Source organism: Symsagittifera roscoffensis, chromosome 3 (assembly GCF_963678635.1).
Source record: "Symsagittifera roscoffensis chromosome 3, txSymRosc1.1, whole genome shotgun sequence".
Classification (NCBI taxonomy): Eukaryota; Metazoa; Xenacoelomorpha; order Acoela; family Convolutidae; genus Symsagittifera; species Symsagittifera roscoffensis.
This window is the reverse complement of record NC_087064.1, coordinates 49,949,006-49,969,759: the sequence shown is the minus strand read 5'-3', so window position 1 is coordinate 49,969,759 and position 20,754 is coordinate 49,949,006. Positions and strand designations below refer to the sequence as shown.

The following is a 20,754-nucleotide window of genomic DNA, read 5'->3' as shown; positions in this document are numbered from 1 at the left end:
AGTATTTTATAACAGCCAGGTCCATGCTAGAATATTTCAGCTGCGTAATAAACATGTTCTACGGTGACCTTGATTCAAATGTATTATGTTATACATATTTACATAATATAAACAACCAAGGTTAATACTTGCGCAGTATTGCAGCAAAATCAAAATCTTTGATGGCCAAGTTACCCAATCATACTTTTTTTCGTTTTAGTTTTTTTTGCATCAAATTCTAGGTTCAGATTTTCATTATTTTTGCGTAGGTTATTTGCATGAACGTCCCCAGTAGGATCATCAAATTAGCATCCTACCCTCAAAGATCCCTTCTCACTGCCAGCGCTCAAATTAAAAAAAAATTGCGTAGCACCGCACATGTAAAATGCTCTAAGTTTCGAACTGAGAACCAAGTTAACATCCTCCTTCTAAACCGGGCTTGGGGGGGGGGGGGGGGAGGATGTTAATTTGGTCTCAGATGCTTGTCTAAAGAAATCTCGAAATAGACCTTTCGAAAAGCATGCTAAATTTTTCTATAAAAAATTGATTTTAATCGTGCTTTAAATACGCTGAACTATTTCAAACGATCAACAGTTTCATGACACTCAAATTAAACATGACATTCAGAGCGTCACTCTACGATTCAAGCAGGCTAGTCTAAGCATCAAATAACTGAAATAGGATCGGTTTTTTTTTAAATCCATTGTCCGCGAACAATTAGAAATAACTCATATCCATTAGGAATAACTCATTCTTTTCACTTTTCTTCTGAATTATTTTCTCCTGAGTTCTCTGGTTTCAAGTCGTTTTGACCAAATCGCTTTGGCGCGTCAAGATCTCTCTCCGGGTCAATCATGTTGACCACTTGTCGGTAAAATTCGCGGTCTTGTTCCTGTGATGTATACTGGATGAAGAAATGCCCCAGTGCTTCCAGGCTGATTTTCTGTTCCGATTTCTGTTTGATAAAAATACGCACTAATTACGTCATAGAAAACTAACAGAAAAATTATCAATTTTTTTTGGCTGTCATTAATAAAAGCCAAGCGCTTCCAATTTCCAAATGAGTTCACGGTAAAAAAAAGTTGTTTTTTCCATTATATTTCAACATATGAGCAATCTCTCTTGTTTATCATTTTCTTTTATATTTTTTCTCCTAGATTGAAAAGTTAAAAAGTTCTGTGGCCTAGAGCAGAATATAAATTGGACTATGGAATAAAATGTGTAGGCTATATTTGATATAAGTACCTTTCAAAATAGCAGGAGAATCGAAAATAGATTTGACTAGAGGCAAATAAGATGTTGATTTTTTCGATTTTATCCAATTTGTTTGTTGAGACTTCCTGCTACTCTTTTACGTCAAGTATAATCTAAGTTTTAAGAAGTTCCATGTCTGCCAATTTTCAAAAACGCAGAGATAAAAATTCAAAAATGCAGCTTTTGTACGGATTACAACAAAAAAAATTTGAAGCAGGCCCCTATCAAATTTATTATACATTTGCTTAATGGATAAAAATGAATGCCGTAAATTAGTTGTCAAAACCTTTGATTGATTAAGTGTGAAGTTCGGGAAAACCTTAGCTGCTGCGGATATATTTGGTCATGTTCTTCCTAATTTTACTATGGCGTACTATTCTCCTTACATAATATTGTTGCCGTCATTTTGATTTAAGAAGATATTCTATAGGATAAGAAAAGTAATTGGAAAAAAATCAGGCGCTACAATAGAAAATAACTGACTGGTTTGGAGAAAAACCCAACATTCCAGAACCAGCCGTTGTTTCCAGCTTCTTCGGCTGACTGCAGTTGCTGTAGAGAAAAGTTGACTTTGGAGTAGGAGTAGTAGAGGTTCATCTTCTCAACTTTGTCGACATCTTTGAAGTGACGAACCAGAACTTAGGAAAACAACAGATCAAATTTTGCTCGAAATAATTGAAAAATTTAGCTGAAACTAAAAAAAACCTTTCTCGGAAAATATAGATTATTTGACTAACAAGTGATATCTATTAAAAAGCTGACTGGTTAAAAATTTTCCTATGTGTACTTTCCCCGGCGTTTAGACGGGCGGTTCTATGATTTTCTCGAGTGGGGCAGATTTTCAAAAAAAATCAAAAATTTGTTGATCTGTACCAATTCACTATAAAGACCCCATTTCGACCAAATGCTCAGGGCCGCAGGCAATTTTTTTTGAAAAAAAGGCCAAAAAGGGCGTTTTTAGGTACTTTTTGGAAAATTTTGAAAAAAAAATTGCGTCTTTTCGGTGCGCCCTCGCCCCTCAAAGTTAGCGTCATTTGGCGCCCAAGGCGACCTTGAAGAAATTTTGGGAACAGTCAGCCAAAAATGGATATCTCAAAATAGTTCAAAGGGGGATCCTTTGGGTCAACAGGGGTTCGAATCCCTGAAAATCCCCCCTAAATCCGTTGGTGCGTTTAGGTGTTTTGATGAGCGAATTTTGTTGAGTTTTGTTGAGTTTTTTTGTAACGCTCATGCGTAGATTTTAGCTAGGTGATGAAGCAAATCTACTCTTATCAAGGCAAAGCCCTGAAAATTTTGACTGCACTATAAGGTATTTTCAAATTCAATTTCATAAGTAAATTGCTCAAGAAGTGAAGGTCTTTAAACGTTTTTAAATTTTGTTGTCAATCAGTAGCGGATTTAGGAACGGGGATGGCCCACCTACACCGAGCGAACATGAATCATGATCAGTTATACTGTAATCCTATAATCAGTATTTAGAAAATTGCAAAGTAATTGATTAGAATCCATTAAAAATGAATTTTAACCTCAACAATTTTATTACTGCTCCATAGACCTTAAAAGGCCGTCGGATCATACGAGCAGTCTTGTTTCATTTCCAGTTCAATGCAATTGCTACGTATTACGTTTCATTTGTTCTTACGTTTCACGTTAGCTTTTATATTTAAATATTCTGTTTTTTTTTCATGTCAGAGCAGTGTAACATTTTATTTGATTTTTAGCACAATTGCCATTCTTCCAATAACCACTCTTCACGTTCAAGAGGAGTGATGGAAGTGATAGAATATAAATGTTTGATAAGGGTGACTTTTTAATGGCTGAATGAGTGGGCTGTGACGCATTTCGTCCCATGACAGATATCGCCCCAGAATTTTTTCAACAGATTTCGTCCCATTTCAAAGCGCAAACAGATTTCGTACCACATTTTTGAAAGTCAGTAGATTTCGTCCCACAAATTTGGAAGTAAAAAATTGGAAGTACAAATTTGGAAGTCCTACTTTTTTTAAAGTGTGCTCTTTCAAAAGCAAGTAATATAAAAAAAATGCATTTCACAATAAATATAAACAAAGCAAATTCAATGCTTCAAATCACAACAGGACGCAATTAACTAAATAATGCGCAAATACCTTGAAATTCCTAAACAGGATGAAATCTGTTGGATAAAGGACAAAATCTGTATGGGCCGATATCTGTTATTTAAATTAATAGGGCCAAACCTGTAGTAGGATAAAATCTGTGCCAATTGAATGAGAGGAGGAAAATCGTTGAACAAGTTTACTCCCACCTCCTCAATTTTACCTAAATATTTGCACTAGCTTTTTTAAAATTCAATTTCAAAAATAAATTGCACAAAAAGTGAAAGTTTTTATCGCTTTTTAAATTTTGTTAACAATCAGTAGCAGATTTAGGAACGGGGATGGCCCACCTACACGGGGATGGCGAACAGGGATGGCGAACATGAATCATAATCAGTTATACTGCAATCCTATAATCAGCATATACAAAAGTGCGAAATAATTGATTAAAATCAATTTAAATTAGATTTTAACCTTCACAATTTTGATTTCATTGTAATGTACGCAAAAGTTTCGAAGTTTTTGTTCCGACTTTCGTAACGAAAGTAACGGAATGTTTGTGCTCGGGGTGTGTTTTTTTCTTCACAAATTTCGACCTTTTAACTAGCCATTTTTGACGGAATTTTTTATATCATTCAAAAGCTGTTGTTTTCCTGAGCTTAAATTTGAAAATATATTTCACCTGTGATCAGTTTTCGTAAAGCTATAGGGGTTTGAAGCTCACCATTTCGGCCAATTTGAGACAATTGACTCGAGATATATTAGGCGCTATCGGGGATTTAATCCTTCTTAGAAATCGTTCCAAATTGGTTCAGGGAAGCCTTCATTCCATAATTGATTTGGTAATTGAAAGAAAGTGGAATATGATTGTTTTTATTGGATTACAACCGATTTTGTCTTCAATAAAAATCAATCAAGAGAGATTAATTCGACAAAAGTATTGATATTCAGTATATAAAAAAAGATTAAGAAAGGACTACAGCAGATTTAGGATAACAAAGATTGATGAAAAAATCGAGTATATTGACATTATGATCAACAGGGGCGGATCTAGGATTTTCTCGAGGGGGGGGGGGGGGGGGATTTTCAAAATAAAATTGAAAATTTTGACGACCTTTTTTTAGGTCGAGCAAATTGACTTTTCAAGCTCTCCCAAAGCACTTTTTTGCCCCTATTTTGGCAAAAAAATTTCTGCGCCGCAGGAAAATTTTTGAAAAAACAGTCAAAAAGGCCGTTTTTGGGCACTTTTTGAAAAATTTTGACAAAAAATCGCGTTTTTTTTGGCGCGCGCTCCCCCTCAAAGTTAGTATATATTCGCGCCGAAGGCGCTTTTAGAAAAATTTTAGGGTCGGTCGGCCAAAATGGATTTCTGAAAAAGTATCAAAGGGGAGACCCTTTGGGTTAGCAGGGGGTCGAATCCCCGAGGAGGGTGGAGGCGTCCGATCCCCCCCCCGCCCCTTCCCCCTAAATCTGCCCCTGATGATCAATATCATGGTCTGAATTTTGCATTTATAATTGGTCATATTGGTTTATTTTTGACCCCTGTTAACAATGATTGCCTTTGAGGCTTTACAAAAAAATTGTTATAAGATGCGGCTTAAAAAATCCTACAACGACTGCATGAAGAACAACACCTTAATCAGAAATGTTTCGAATTGGGCCTGAGCAAATCCGCAAATACTCGATACCTGAGGCAAAATGAAATTTTGATGCAAAAATTTGATTTGCATTTAATCCTTTGTACGCCTCTAGCAACCATGATTAACAAGGCAGACCCTTAAGGTCCAGGGAGTATGTCATGCTGTTAAAAAAACTAAAAGAAAAAAAGAAAACAAAATCTTAACAAATTTCCCTCACCACGCTATGTAAGAGAATTCAGTTTGCCCAACTGAAATCAATTGTATAGTCAAGCTCCAGTGAAGCTTCCTTTAAAAATTTAACTAAGCTTCTCTTCAAATATTTGATTTGCCTCATTCTCCTTTTTTAATGGCCATGGTGCTGTATGTAATTGTTAAATTGTGTTTCCAAACCTTGTAGTTTGGACAGCATGCATTTCTGCCCCTTCTCCAGGTCACAGTTGAGAGAGTTCTTCTTCTCCACACTTGTCGCATACTTCAACTTACGCATCTTGGCCTGAAGCAACTTTTTATCCACAACAACCCTACACCCCATTCTTTTGTATCATTGCAGTGCTAGTCAAAAACAGCAGAAATCGCCTCTTATTTTGGAAAAAAATCAGAGACCAAAGTTTTCTTTCAAAATATCTGAAGACATCTTTTAGCAATCACTCAAAAACATTGCCCTGTCAAGAAGTCATCTATATCAACCCCATTCAAGGGTTATCTGTGAGTACTCAAATGACCTCACACTTATCAACAAAACCTGCAAGATTTATTATCGAATCAGGATACACTAAGACTCAGAAAAACAACCTTGAGGCACCAAAAAAATGTTCTTTCAGGATATAAAATGGCGTCGTCCCAATCTATATATTTATAAACGCGATTCGATTAAATATATTTATAAACGCGATTCATATTATGCGATTCGATTAAACGTCGTTTGTCGATACATGAAATTTTTTTATACTTGGCCATTTTGAGCGTGATTCAATTGGAATTTCAAGATTTCAAAAAAACTTAAGAACACACATTTGAGCATGCAATATTTCTTGACTTTCAATTGAAAATACAGTTTGTTCAAAAAATGACACTAACATTTCAATAGGCTTTGAAATGGTGTAATAACCCTGTTATATTATGGTAATCCTAGAGTGGAAACAATTTCATGACTATTATGATTATGATTAAACTCCAAATTTCTGATGAAACATACAACTCAACTTGAACTGGCCACTGCAGCAGATAAACCACAGAAATTTCACAAACATGCCACGAAGGTCGAAGAACTTGTAGTAGATGTGAAGTTTAATAAAAACAACTGGATGAAACAAATGTAAAACTTCGATTTCCATCAAATTATTTTACGGTTTGAGTGTTTTCAAAGCATTTGTGTTTTGAAATGTCGAGTTTTGCTTTCTTGACATAAAAAATCTCAACCTAATTCATCTTCCAAGTTTGAAATACCAGTTCTTACCTGGCTAGTTCTGCATTTAGTGCCGCGTGAAATGCTTTAAGAGTCTCATTTTCATCTTTATAACGCATGAATTGTTTTTATCTATGTGATTCACGTTTTTAGTTTTTTTTGAAGAAGCACTTGACCATAATCACAATATCTTTAAACTACCTTTCGATACCTCCAGATCTGAGTTTGTCAAATATTGTCAACGACCTAATGTTATCCGCACCTCGTTGTAGTAGATGATGTGTCGGTTTTTCAGTTTCAAGCTTTCTTTCATTATCTTGCAGGACGTCTACTCTCTCCGCGTTGTCTCTAAGTAGCCTTGCCTCTTTTTCCCTAGCATCCTCACCGTTCCTTGGGATGGGATCTCTGGTCTCGGCGGTAGGTCTTTCAGCACTTTATTTGTGTCCGCTGAACGTAACTCGGTGTGGAAGTTTTCTTTCACTGTTACTGCCGTCAAAGATTGTTCCAACCAGATCTTCAACTGCCAAGGCGGATCTGATTTTGATGATACCCAACAAACTTTTATCCTGGTTTTTGAGCAATTGTCTTCTGCTTGAAATCCTGTTAAGTATGTGATCGCCTGTTGAACTCGCTGATGTGTAAAACAACGTACTGAACAAAACGAATGTACTGAACGGTTATTCCTTTTCAAGACAAGAATCAAACCTTCTACTGCCTCGTTGACTTGCTGCGACCTGCACATTTTTGCGATATGAATAAGTTTTTGCAGTTTTTGCTGGGCAAACTTTCAAAAAACAATCTGAGAAAAAACGACCACGTCCATTACATGGCATTTTTCTTTATGGCATGTTTCTTGTTTGAGAGCTCCTCATAGGCCTACTGGTTCCGCCATTCAGATAATGTCTGCAACTTTTGGTTCTTTTTTGGTTTTAATTCCGAAGCTAGATTTTATTCGTGCCTTTGCAGTTTCAGCCGCGTTTTTTTTGAAAATATAAGTGTCGTTTCAATACTTTTGGGACAATTTAATGTCCGTTTTCAATTCATCTTCCGGTGTGAGTGTTTCCAAAGCAAGTCCTGAAATGTCGAATTGAAATGTCGAATTCCGCAATCTTGATACAAAAAAATCTCATTATAATTCATCTTCCGAGATTGGGTTACCAGCTCGTACCTGGCTGATTCTGCATTTAGTGCTGCGTGAAATGCTTTAAGAGTCTGACTTTTGTCTTTATAACTGGTGAATTGTTTTTACCTTTCGTGAGTCACTCTTTTTACTTTTTTGAAAGAAGCACTTGACCATTATCACAATATCTTTAAACTTCCTTTTGATACCTCCACATCTGAGGTTGTCCAAAGTTGTCAACGCCCTGATGTTTTCTGCACCTCGTTGTAGTAAATGCTGGTTCCCTTTTTCAGCCTCTTGCTTTTTTTCATTATCTTGAAGGACGTCTACTCTCTACGTTGTCTCTCAGTAGCCCTGCCTGTTTTTCTCTAGCATTCTCGCCGTTCCTTGGGATCTCTGGTCTCGTTGGTGGGTCTCTCAGCCCTTCGTTTTGGTCCCCTGAACGCAATTCGGTGTGGAAGTTTTCTTTCCCTTTTACTGCCGTCGAAATTTGATCCAACCAGATCTTAAACTGCCAAGGCGGATCTGATTTTGAAGATACCCTCAATACTTGTATCCCCATTTTCTAGCGATTGTCTTCTGCTTAGAATCCTGCTAACTATGTAATCGCCTGATGAATTCGCTGATGTGTGAAACAATGTACTGATCAGAAAAGGCCCTGCTGAACGGATATATATTCATTTTCAAGACCAGAATCATTTCTTCTACTGTCTCGTTGACTTGCTGCGAGCGGCTAATTTTTGCAGCATGAATAAATTTTTGCAGTTTTTGCCGGGCAAAATTTCAAGAGTCAATCTGAGAAGGAAGGACCACGTCCATTATATGGCTTTTTTCCTATATGGTCTGTTTCTTGTTTAAGAGCCCATTGTATGCCTACTGGTTCCTCCATTCAAATAGTGTCTGCCACTTTTGGTTCCTATTTGGTTTTAATTCCTGAGCTAGATTTTATTCGTGCCTCTGCAGTTTCAGCCGCGTTTTTTTTGAAGATACAAGTGTTGTTTCGTTTTTCATGTACAAATTTTCTGGCCCTTTTCAATATTTCTCCGGTGTGAGTGTTTCCAAAGCAATTTCAATACGTCTTCCGGTTTCAGTGTTTCCAAAGCAAGTGTGTCTTGAAATGTCGAGTTCCGCATTCTTGATATAAAACATCTCAACCTAATTTATCTTCCAAGGTTGGGTTACCAAATTGCACTGGCTTTTTCTGCATTTAGTGCTGCGAGAAGTGCTTTGACAGTCTCACTTTGTTCTTTTTTTACTTGTGAACTTTTATTACATTTTGTGAGTCACGCTTTTTACTTTTTTGAAAGAAGCACTTGGCCATTATCACAATATCTTTAAACTCCCTTTCGACACCTCCACATCCGAGTTTGTCAAAAATTGTCAACGCCCTAATGTTTTCTGCACCTCGTTGTAGTAAATGCTGGTTCCCTTTTTCAGCCTCTTGCTTTTTTTCATTATCTTGAAGGACGTCTACTCTCTACGTTGTCTCTCAGTAGCCCTGCCTGTTTTTCTCTAGCATTCTCGCCGTTCCTTGGGATCTCTGGTCTCGTTGGTGGGTCTCTCAGCCCTTCGTTTTGGTCCCCTGAACGCAATTCGGTGTGGAAGTTTTCTTTCCCTTTTACTGCCGTCGAAATTTGATCCAACCAGATCTTAAACTGCCAAGGCGGATCTGATTTTGAAGATACCCTCAATACTTGTATCCCCATTTTCTAGCGATTGTCTTCTGCTTAGAATCCTGCTAACTATGTAATCGCCTGATGAATTCGCTGATGTGTGAAACAATGTACTGATCAGAAAAGGCCCTGCTGAACGGATATATATTCATTTTCAAGACCAGAATCATTTCTTCTACTGTCTCGTTGACTTGCTGCGAGCGGCGAATTTTTGCAGCATGAATAAATTTTTGCAGTTTTTGCCGGGCAAAATTTCAAGAGTCAATCTGAGAAGGAAGGACCACGTCCATTATATGGCTTTTTTCCTATATGGTCTGTTTCTTGTTTAAGAGCCCATTGTATGCCTACTGGTTCCTCCATTCAAATAGTGTCTGCCACTTTTGGTTCCTATTTGGTTTTAATTCCTGAGCTAGATTTTATTCGTGCCTCTGCAGTTTCAGCCGCGTTTTTTTTGAAGATACAAGTGTTGTTTCGTTTTTCATGTACAAATTTTCTGGCCCTTTTCAATATTTCTCCGGTGTGAGTGTTTCCAAAGCAATTTCAATACGTCTTCCGGTTTCAGTGTTTCCAAAGCAAGTGTGTCTTGAAATGTCGAGTTCCGCATTCTTGATATAAAACATCTCAACCTAATTTATCTTCCAAGGTTGGGTTACCAAATTGCACTGGCTTTTTCTGCATTTAGTGCTGCGAGAAGTGCTTTGACAGTCTCACTTTGTTCTTTTTTTACTTGTGAACTTTTATTACATTTTGTGAGTCACGCTTTTTACTTTTTTGAAAGAAGCACTTGGCCATTATCACAATATCTTTAAACTCCCTTTCGACACCTCCACATCCGAGTTTGTCAAAAATTGTCAACGCCCTAATGTTTTCTGCACCTCGTTGTAGTAAATTCTGGGTCCGTTTTTCAGGCTCAAGCTTTTTTTTCATTATCTTACAGGATGTCTGTTCTCTCTACGTTGTCTCTCAGTAGCCTTGCCTGTTTTTCTATAGCATCCTCGCCGTTCCTTGGGATCTCTGATCTCGTTGGTGGGTCTCTCAGCAGTTTGTTTTGTTCCGCTAAATGCAATTCGGTGTTGAAGTGTTCTTTCACTGTTACTATCGTCAATATTTGTTCCAACCAGATCTTACCCTGCCAAGGCGGATCTGATTTTGATGATACCTACAATATTGTATCCCCAATTTCGTTGGTTTGTCTTGTGCTTAGAATCCTGCTAAATATGTTTAAGCCCGAGGAAGTTGCTGATGTGTAAATCAATGTACTGATCAGAAACAGCCCTACTGAATGGATAAATAAAATTATTTTCAAGACGAGAATCAAACCTTCTACTATCTCGTTGACTTGCTTCGACCTGCACATTTTTGCAATATGAATAAGTTTTTGCAGTTTTTTTGCTGGGCAAACTTTCAAAAGTCAATCTGAGAAGGAACGACCACGTCCATTAAAGGGCATTTTTCTAGATGGCTTGTTATTTAATTGAGAGCTCTTTGAACGCCTACTGGTTCCTCCATTCAAGTAGTGTCTGCCACTTTTAGTTCCTATTTGGTTTTAATTCCTGAGCTAGATTTTGTTGGTGCCTCTGCAGTTTCCGTTGCATTTTTTTCAAAAATACAAGTTTCGTTTTGTTATTTATGTTCATATTTTATGGCCCTTTTTAATACCTCTTCCGGTGTTAGTGTTTCCAAAGCAAGTTTGTTTTGAAATGTCGAGTTCTGTATTCTTGACATAAAAAAACCTCAACATAATTCATCTTCCAAGGTTCTGTTACCATTTCTTACCCGGCTGGTTCTGCATTAAGTGCTTCGAGAAACGCACTAATAGTCTCACTCTCATCTCTATTACGCCTGAATTACTATTACCTTTCGTGAGTCACGCTTTTTTTTGAAAGAAGCACTTGACCATTATCACAATATCCTGAATCTCCCTTTAGATACCTCCACATCTGAGTTTGTCGAAATTTGCCAATGCCCTAATGTTTTCTGCACCTCGTTTTTTACAGCCTCTAGCTGTTTTTCAATATCTTGCAGGGGACGTATACTCTCTCTGAGTTGTCTCTCAGTAGCCTTGCCTGTTTTTCCCTAGCATCTTCGCCGTTCCTTGGGAACTCTGGTCTCGGCGGTGGGTCTTTCAGCACTTTGTTTGGGTCCGCTGAACGTAACTCGGTGTGGAAGTTTTCTTTCACTGTTACTGCCGTCAAAGATTGTTCCAACCAAAAATAAAACTGCCAAGGTGGATCTGATTTTGATGATACCCACAAAATTTGTATCCCCAATTTCGAGCTATTGTCTTCTGCTTAGAATCCTGCTAATTATGTGATCGCCTGATGAACTCGCTGTTGTGTAAAACATGTATTGATCAGAAGGAGCCCCTCTGAACGGATATTTATTCATTTTTAAGACAATGACAACCTTCCACTGTCTCGTTGACTTGCTGCGATCAGCGCATTTTTACAAATTGAATAATTTCCCTACGTTGTCTCTCAGAAGCCTTGCCTGTTTTTCCCTAGCTTCTTCGCTGTTCCTTGGGATCTCCGGTCTCGGTGGTGGGTTTTTCAGCACAAGTTACTGCCGTCAAAAATTGTTCCAACCAGATTTTAAACTTCCAAAGCGGATCTGATTTTGAAGATACCCACATTAATATATCCCCATTTTCAAAAGATTGTCTTCTGCTTAGAATAATGCTAACTATGTGATCGCCTGAAGAACTCGCAGATGTGTAAAACAATGTACTGATCAGAAAAGGCCCTGCTGAACGGATATATACTCATTTTCAAGACCAGAATCATTTCTTCTACTGTCTCGTTGACTTGCTGCGAGCGGCTAATTTTTGCAGCATGAATAATTTTTTGCAGTTTTTGCCGGGCAAAATTTCAAGAGTCAATCTGAGAAGGAAGGACCACGTCCATTATATGGCTTTTTTCCTATATGGTCTGTTTCTTGTTTAAGAGCCCATTGTATGCCTACTGGTTCCTCCATTCAAATAGTGTCTGCCACTTTTGGTTCCTATTTGGTTTTAATTCCTGAGCTAGATTTTATTCGTGCCTCTGCAGTTTCAGCCGCCTTTTTTTCGAAGATACAAGTGTTGTTTCGTTTTTCATGTACAAATTTTCTGGCCCTTTTCAATGTCTCTCCGGTGTGAGTGTTTCCAAAGCAATTTCAATACGTCTTCCGGTTTCAGTGTTTCCAAAGCAAGTGTGTCTTGAAATGTCGAGTTCCGCATTCTTGATATAAAACATCTCAACCTAATTTATCTTCCATGGTTGGGTTACCAAATTGCACTGGCTTTTTCTGCATTTAGTGCTGCGAGAAGTGCTTTGAGAGTCTCACTTTGTTCTTTTTTACTTGTGAACTTTTATTACTTTTTGTGAGTCACGCTTTTTACTTTTTTGAAAGAAGCACTTGACCATTATCACAATATCTTTAAACTACCTTTCGATACCTCCCATCAGAGTCTGTCGAAAATTTTCAACGCCCTTATGTTTTCTGCCCCTCGATGTGGGTCCGTTCTGGGTCCGTTTTTCAGCCTATAGTTTTTTTTCATTCTCTTGCAGGACGTCTACTCTCCCTACGTTTTCTCTCAGTAGCCTTGCCTGTTTTTCCCCAGCATTCTCGCCGTTCCTTGGGTTCTCCGGTCTCGACGGTGGGTCTTTCAGCACTTTGTTTGGGTCCGCTGAATGCAACTCGGTGTGGAATTTTTCTTTCAATGTTACTACCGGCAAGGATTGTTCCGAGCAGATCCTAAAATGCCCTTTTCAAGACTTCTTTCGGTGTGAGTGTTTCCAAAGCAAGTGTGTCTTGATATGTCGTTTTCAGCCTTATTGATAAAAAAATCTTAACCTAATTCACGGTAGGGTTACCAGTTCGTACCTGGCTGGTTCTGCATTTAGTGCTGCGTGAAATGCTTCCAGAGTCTCACTTTCATCTTTATTAGGCGTGAATTGTTCTTACCTTTCATAGGTCACAATTTATACTTTTTTGAAAAGAGCACTTGAACATTCTCACAATATCTTGAAACTCCCTTTGGATACCTCCAGATCTGAGTTTGTCGAAAATTGTCAACGCCCTATTGTTTTCTGCACATCGTTGTAGTAGATATGGTGTCAGGTTTTCAGCCTCCTTTTACTTTCTTATCTTGCAGGGCGTCTACTCTCCCTACGTTGTCTCTCAGTAGCCTTGCCTGTTTTCCCTAGCTTCTTTGCTGTTCCTTGGGATCTCCGGTCTCGGTGGTGGGTTTTTCAGCACAAGTTACTGCCGTCAAAAATTGTTCCAACCAGATCTTAAACTTCCAAAGCGGATCTGATTTTGAAGATACCCACATTACTTAAATCCCCATTTTCGAGCGATTGTCTTCTGCTTAGAACACTGCTAACTATGTGATCGCCTGAAGAACTCGCAGATGTGTAAAACAATTTTACTGATCAGAAAAAGGCCCTGCTGAACGGTTATATACTCATTTTCAAGACCAGAATCAAACCTTCTACTGTCTCGTTGACTTGCTGCGAGCGGCTAATTTTTGCAGCACGAATAAATTTTTGCCGTTTTTGCTGGGCAAAATTTCATGAGTCAATCTGAGAAGGAACGACCACGTCCATTATATTGCACTTTTCTATATGGCATATTTCTCATTTTGGAGCTGTTTGCACGCCTACTGGTTTCTCCATTCAAGTAGTGTCTGTCACTTTTAGTTCCTGTTTGGTTTTAATTCCTGAGCTAGATTTTTTTCGTGCCTCTGCAGTTTCAGCTGCGTTTTTTTTTCGAAAATACAAGTGTCGTTTCGGGATTTATGTACAAACTTTATGGCCCTTTTCAATACTTCTTCCGGTGTGAGTGTTTCCAAAGCAATTTCAATACCTTTTTCGGTGTGAGTGTTTTCAAAGCAAGTGTGTCTTTCTTGAAATGTCGAGCTCTGCATTCTTGATACAAAAAATCTCAACCTAATTTATCTTCCAAGGTTGGTTTACCAGTTCGTACCTGGCTGGTTCTTCATTTAATGCTGCGTAAAATGCTTTCAGAGTCTCACTTTTATCTTCATAACGCGTGAATTGTTTTTACCTTTCGTGAGTCACGTTTTTACTTTTTTTGAAAGAAGCACTTGATCATTATCACAATATCTTTAAATTTCCTTTCGACACCTCCACATCTGAGTTTGTCGAAAATTGTCAACGCCCTAATGTTTTCTGCACCTCGTTGTAGTAGAAGCTGTGTCCGTTTTTCAGCCTTTAGCTTTTTTTCATATCTCTCTACGTTGTCTCTCAGTAGCCTTGCCTGTTTTTCCGTAGCGTCCTCACCGTTCCTTGAGATCTCTGGTCTCGGCGGTGAGTCTTTCGGCACTTTGCTTGGACCGCTGATCGCAACTCGGTGGGGAAGTTTTCTTCAACGTTTATTGTCGTCAAAGGTTGTTCCAACCAGATCTTAACCTGCCAAGGCGGATCTGATTTTGATGATACACACAATACTTGTATCTCCAATTTCGAGCGATTGTCTTCTACTTAGAATCCTGCTGACTATGTGATCGCCTGAAGAACTCGCTGATAAGTAAAACAATGTACTGATCAGAAAGAGCCCTACTGAACGGATATGATATATATTAATTTTCAAGACAAGAATCGAACCTTCTACTGTCTCGTTGACTTGCTGCGACCTGCACATTTTTGCAATATGAATAAGTTTTTTTATTGGGCATCCTTCCAAGTATCAATCTGAGAAGGATCGATCACGTCTTTTAAAAGGCAGTTTTTGCTAATTTGGTTCGTGAACTTTTATAAAAGCTTTTCTTCTTGGTTGAGAGGTGTTTGTAAGCCTACTGATTAATCCATTCGAGTATTGTCAGCTTTTTTTGTTTCCTGTTTGGTTTTAATTTCTGAGCTAAATTTTTTTCGTGCCTTTGCGTTCTCTGCTCTGTTTTTTTCTCGAACACAAGTGTCGTTTTGTTACTTATGTTCCAATTTGATGGCCTTTTTCTACACCTCTTCCGGTTTGAGTATTGCAAAGTAATAATGTCTTGAAGCGTCGAATTCTGCATTCTTGATATAAACAAATCCCAATCTAGTTAATCTTCCAAGGCCACCAACTCCTTCAGGCTTCTTCTGCATTTAGTGCTGCGAGAAATGCTTTAAGAGTCTCACATTGTTCTTTTCCACGTGTGATTTGTTATTACCTTTCGTAATTTACGTTTTTTTGTTTTTTTTTGGAAAGAGCACTTGACCAATAACTAATTATCTTTAAACTCCCTTTTGATACTTCCCCATCTGAGGTTGTCAAAAACTGTCAAGGCGCTAACTGTTTTCTGCACCTCGTTGTTTTAGATGTTGTGACCGTTTTTCAGCCTCTAGCTTTTTTTCATTATCTTGAAGGACGTCAACTCTCATTACGTTATCTCTCAGTACACTGGGATCTTCAGTCTTGGCGTTGGTCGCTCAGCAGTTTCCTTGGGTCAGCTGAATGCAATTTGGTGTTGAAGTTTTCTTTCACTGTTACTGCCCAACCGGATATTACCCTGCCAAGGCGGATATGATTTTGATGATACCCACAAAATTTGTATCCCTCTTTTGGAGCTATTATCTTGTGCTTAGCATCCTGGTAACTATGTTTAATCCTGAGGAACTTGCTGATGTGTAAAACAAAGTACTGATCAGAAAGAGCCCTACTGAAAGGACATATATTCATTTTCAAGACTAGAATCAAATCTTCTTCTATCTCGTTGACTTGCTGCGACCTGCACATTTTTGCAATATAAATAAGTTTTTGCAGTTTTTGCTGGGCAAGCTTCCAAGTTTCAATCTGAGAAGGATCGACCACCTCTAATAAATGGCAGTTTTTGCTGTTTTGATTTGTGAATTTTCTAAAAGCTTTTTTCTTGTTTGAGAGCTTTTGTACGCATGCTGGTTCCTCCATCGAGTAATATCTGCTTTTTTTGTTTCCTGTTTGGTTTTAATTCTTGAGCTAGATTTTTTTCGTGCCTTTGCAGTCTCCGCTGCGTTTTTTTTTCTGGAACACAATGTCGTTTTGTTACTTATGTTCAAATTTGATGGCCTTTTTCAACACCTCTTCCGGTTTGAGTATTCCAAAGCAAGGGTGTCTTGAAGCGTCGAATTCCGCAACCTTGATTTAAAACAAATCCCAATCTTAATCATCTTCCAAGGCTACGAGTTTGTACTAGCTTCTTCTGCGTTTAGTGGGGGGGGAATCATTTTCAAGACTAGAATCAAATCTTCTTCTATCTCGTTGACTTGCTTCGACCTGCACATTTTTGCAATATAAATAAGTTTTTGCAGTTTTTGCTGGGCAAGCTTTCAAGTTTCAATCTGAGAAGGATCGACCACCTCTAATAAATGGCAGTTTTTGCTGTTTTGATTTGTGAATTTTTCTAAAAGCTTTTTTCTTGTTTGAGAGCTTTTGTACGCATGCTGGTTCCTCCATCGAGTAATGTCTGCTTTTTTTGTTTCCTGTTTGGTTTTAATTCTTGAGCTAGATTTTGTTCGTGCCTTTGCAGTCTCCGCTGCGTTTTTTTTTTCTGGAACACAATGTCGTTTTGTTACTTATGTTCAAATTTGATGGCCTTTTTCAACACCTCTTCCGGTTTGAGTATTCCAAAGCAAGGGTGTCTTGAAGCGTCGAATTCCGCAATCTTGATTTAAAACAAATCCCAATCTTAATCATCTTCCAAGGCTACGAGTTTGTACTGGCTTCTTCTGCGTTTAGTGGGGGGGGGGAATCATTTTCAAGACTAGAATCAAATCTTCTTCTATCTCGTTGACTTGCTTCGACCTGCACATTTTTGCAATATAAATAAGTTTTTGCAGTTTTTGCTGGGCAAGCTTTCAAGTTTCAATCTGAGAAGGATCGACCACCTCTAATAAATGGCAGTTTTTGCAGTTTTGATTTGTGAATTTTTCTAAAAGCTTTTTTCTTGTTTGAGAGCTTTTGTACGCATGCTGGTTCCTCCATCGAGTAATGTCTGCTTTTTTTGTTTCCTGTTTGGTTTTAATTCTTGAGCTAGATTTTGTTCGTGCCTTTGCAGTCTCCGCTGCGTTTTTTTTTTCTGGAACATAATGTCGTTTTGTTACTTATGTTCAAATTTGATGGCCTTTTTCAACACCTCTTCCGGTTTGAGTATTCCAAAGCAAGGGTGTCTTGAAGCGTCGAATTCCGCAATCTTGATTTAAAACAAATCCCAATCTTATTCATCTTCCAAGGCTACGAGTTTGTACTGGCTTCTTCTGCGTTTAGTGCTGCGAGAAATGCTTTAAGAGTCTCACTTTTTTCTTTTTTACGTGTGAATTGTTATTGCCTTTCGTAATTTACGTTTTTTATTTTTTGGAAAGAGCACCTGACCACCATCAAAATATCTTTAAACTCACTTTTTGTACCTCGACATCCGAGGTTGTCAAAAACTGTCAAGGCGCTAACTGTTTTCTGCACCTCGATGTTTTAGGTGTTGTGACCTTTTTTCAGCCTCTAGCTTTTTTTCATTATCTTGAAGGACGTCAGCTCTCATTATCTCTCAGTACACTGGCCTCTATTTCCCTAGCATGCTCGCCCTTCCTTGGGATCTTCGGTATCGGCGGTGGGTCGCTCAGCAGTTTCCTTGGGTCCGCTAAATGCAATTCGGTGTTGAAGTTATCTTTCACTGTTACTGCCATCAAAATTTGTTCCAACCAGATCTTAAACTGCCAAGGCGGATTTGATTTTGATGATACCTACAATATTTTTATCTCCAATTTCGTGCGATTGTCTTGTGCTTAGAATCCTGCTAACTATGTTTAAGCCTGAGGAACTCGCTGATGTGTAAAACAATGTACTGATCAGAATGAGCCTAACTGATCTATGGACTTAGTCTTTTATAACAGCCAGGTCCATGCTAGAATATTTCAGCTGCGTAATAAATATGTTCTACGGTGACCTTGATTCAAATATATTATGTTATACATATTTACATAATATAAACAACCAAGGTTAATACTTGCGCAGTATTGCAGCAAAATCAAAATCTTTGATGGCGAAGTTACCCAATCGTACTTTTTTTCGTTTTAGTTTTTTTTGCATCAAATTCTAGGTTCAGATTTTCATTATTTTTGCGTAGGTTATTGGCATGAAATGTCCCCAGTAGGATCATCAAATTAGCATCCTACCCTCAAAGATCCCTTCTCACGTCCAGCGCACAAATTAAAAAAAAATTGCGTAGCACCGCACATGTAAAATGCTCTAAGTTTCGAACTGAGAACCAAGTTAACATCCTCCTTCTAAACCGGGCTTGGGGGGGGGGGGGGGAGGATGTTAATTTGGTCTCAGATGCTTTTCTAAAGAAATCTCGAGAAATCTCGAAATAGACCTTTCGAAAAGCATGCTAAATTTTTCTATAAAAAATTGATTTTAATCGTGCTTTAAATACGCTGAACTATTTCAAACGATCAACAGTTTCATGACACTCAAATTAAACATGACATTCAGAGCGTCACTCTACGATTCAAGCAGGCTAGTCTAAGCTTCAAATAACTGAAATAGGATCGTTTTTTGTTTAAATCCATTGTCCGCGAACAATTAGAAATTACTCATATCCATTAGGAATAACTCATTCTTTTCACTTTTCTTCTGAATTATTTTCTCCTGAGTTCTCTGGTTTCAAGTCGTTTTGACCAAATCGCTTTGGCGCGTCAAGATCTCTCTCCGGGTCAATCATGTTGACCACTTGTCGGTAAAATTCGCGGTCTTGTTCCTGTGATGTATACTGGATGAAGAAATGCCCCAGTGCTTCCAGGCTGATTTTCTGTTCCGGTTTCTGTTTGATAAAAATACGCACTAATTACGTCATGGAAAACTAACAGAAAAGTTTATCAATTTTTTTGGCTGTCATTAAATAAAAGCCAAGCGCTTCCAATTTCCAAATGAGTTCACGGTAAAAAAAATGTTGTTTTTTCCATTATATTTCAACATATGAGCAATCTCTCTTGTTTATCATTTTTCTTTTATATTTTTTCTCCTAGATTGAAAAGTTAAAAAGTTCTGGGGCCTAGAGCAGAATATAAATTGGACTATGGAATAAAATGTGTAGGCTATATTTGATATAAGTACCTTTCAAAATAGCAGGAGAATCGAAAATAGATTTGACTAGAGGCAAATAAGATGTTGATTTTTTCGATTTTATCCAATTTAGTTGTTGAGTTTTCCTGCTACTCTTTTACGTCAAGTATAATCTAAGTTTTAAGAAGTTCCATGTCTGCCAATTTTCAAAAACGCAGAGATAAAAATTCAAAAATGCAGCTTTTGTACGGATTAGAACAAAAAAAATTTGAAGCAGGCCCCTATCAAATTTATTATACATTTGCTTAATGGATAAAAATGAATGCCGTAATGGAACCTGATCTAAACTACATTTTATGATTGGATAAATTAGATATTTTACCAATGTAAAGTATTTAATATTAACCAATCATGATCCATCTAACTAACAATCCACTTATTTGTAAGTGCTGAAATTACTTGTAATTTCAGCACCAGAGAGATTTGAATTTAACTTAGAAATTAGTTGAACTCTCCCGAGTACTTCAGCAGCCGCAATAAACCAGTATACCCTAGATCTATTGAGCCTAGCAGAGACTAGTTAAACAACCTGAGACTAGACAGTATAAGAGTAAGATTAGGATCGGTATTAGACTAAGAAGTTGCACGAACCTATCCGGCCGAAAATAAGATAGAGTGACGAGCAGACGGTGTACCCTATCCGAAATTACTCTATGAGTTATACCCATCGGTCCTAACTCATCTGGTGCGACCATAAGTCTCGAACAAGACCTTAATAGCTTAGAATTAACCAATAACAGATTAGAATTTAGACAAAACATTTACAAAATGTTATACGACAATAATTTAATCGAAATGTCTCTACGAATCAATAGATCAGAGCCAATATTCCGAACGATAACAGAACTACCCGGAATTGGAAGAAGACCTCGAACCAGAGACGACATACGACAAAGCAGAAACTTACCATATAGTTATATGATAGTTCGGCAAAAGCCAGAACAAACTTTTGTATTTAGAATACTAATAGCAATGAATTTAGATTTTCATTTGCAAACATAAAATTTTGAAGTCAATCTTCAAAATCATTTCAGGCGCTAAACAAAATTATTAGTATACAATAACGATTGATAAAAAAATCTCAGATCGTTTTCCTAAATTCTGCAGTAATATACAAAACATGTTTGAAAAATATTTATTGAAAAATCAAAATAAAAATTAGTAGCATGACAATAAACGGTTAGTAATTATAAATCATCATGTTGTTCCAGCTTCATCGCCTAAACATAACAGCATTCATAAGCTCACTAATATCATAAAAACACTAAATCTATTCTTTACACAAATTTAAAACATTTTAAACTTAAATTCACTTAATTTTAAAATCAGATCATCAAGGCTTATCCTTGGATCTTAAATCATTTTCTATTTAATTAAATTTAAAACTTGATCATCAAGGCCTATCCTTGGATCAAAAAGAACAACTTTGTTCTCCCCCACCCACTTAACTAGTGTCTAACGACCTCAAACGTCGATTCACTATCCAACCCTTTCTAAAAACCCAGGACTAATAGAAATTTTTGAACAAAAC

At 37.6% G+C, this 20,754-nt stretch overlaps 2 protein-coding genes across 2 annotated transcripts in view; both read right to left on the bottom strand.

The window, feature by feature from the left end:
• Positions 1-277: 277 nt before the first annotated feature.
• LOC134841210 (uncharacterized) lies at positions 278-5,436 on the bottom strand. Its single transcript, XM_063857043.1, has 3 exons — positions 5,339-5,436; positions 1,717-1,871; positions 278-934 (listed from the first exon to the last, which is right to left on the bottom strand). The coding sequence occupies exons 1-3, from the start codon at positions 5,433-5,435 to the stop codon at positions 737-739; spliced, it is 450 nt and encodes a 149-aa protein (XP_063713113.1). The 5' UTR covers position 5,436; the 3' UTR covers positions 278-736.
• Positions 5,437-18,527: 13,091 nt separating this feature from the next.
• The window catches only part of LOC134842685 (uncharacterized), a 101,057-nt gene continuing 98,830 nt past the window's right edge, over positions 18,528-20,754 (bottom strand). Inside the window, exon 7 of the mRNA XM_063859138.1 lies at positions 18,528-18,921. Coding sequence (XP_063715208.1) covers positions 18,724-18,921 — 198 coding nt within the window. The 3' untranslated portion in view covers positions 18,528-18,723. The remainder of the gene's footprint in view (positions 18,922-20,754) is intronic.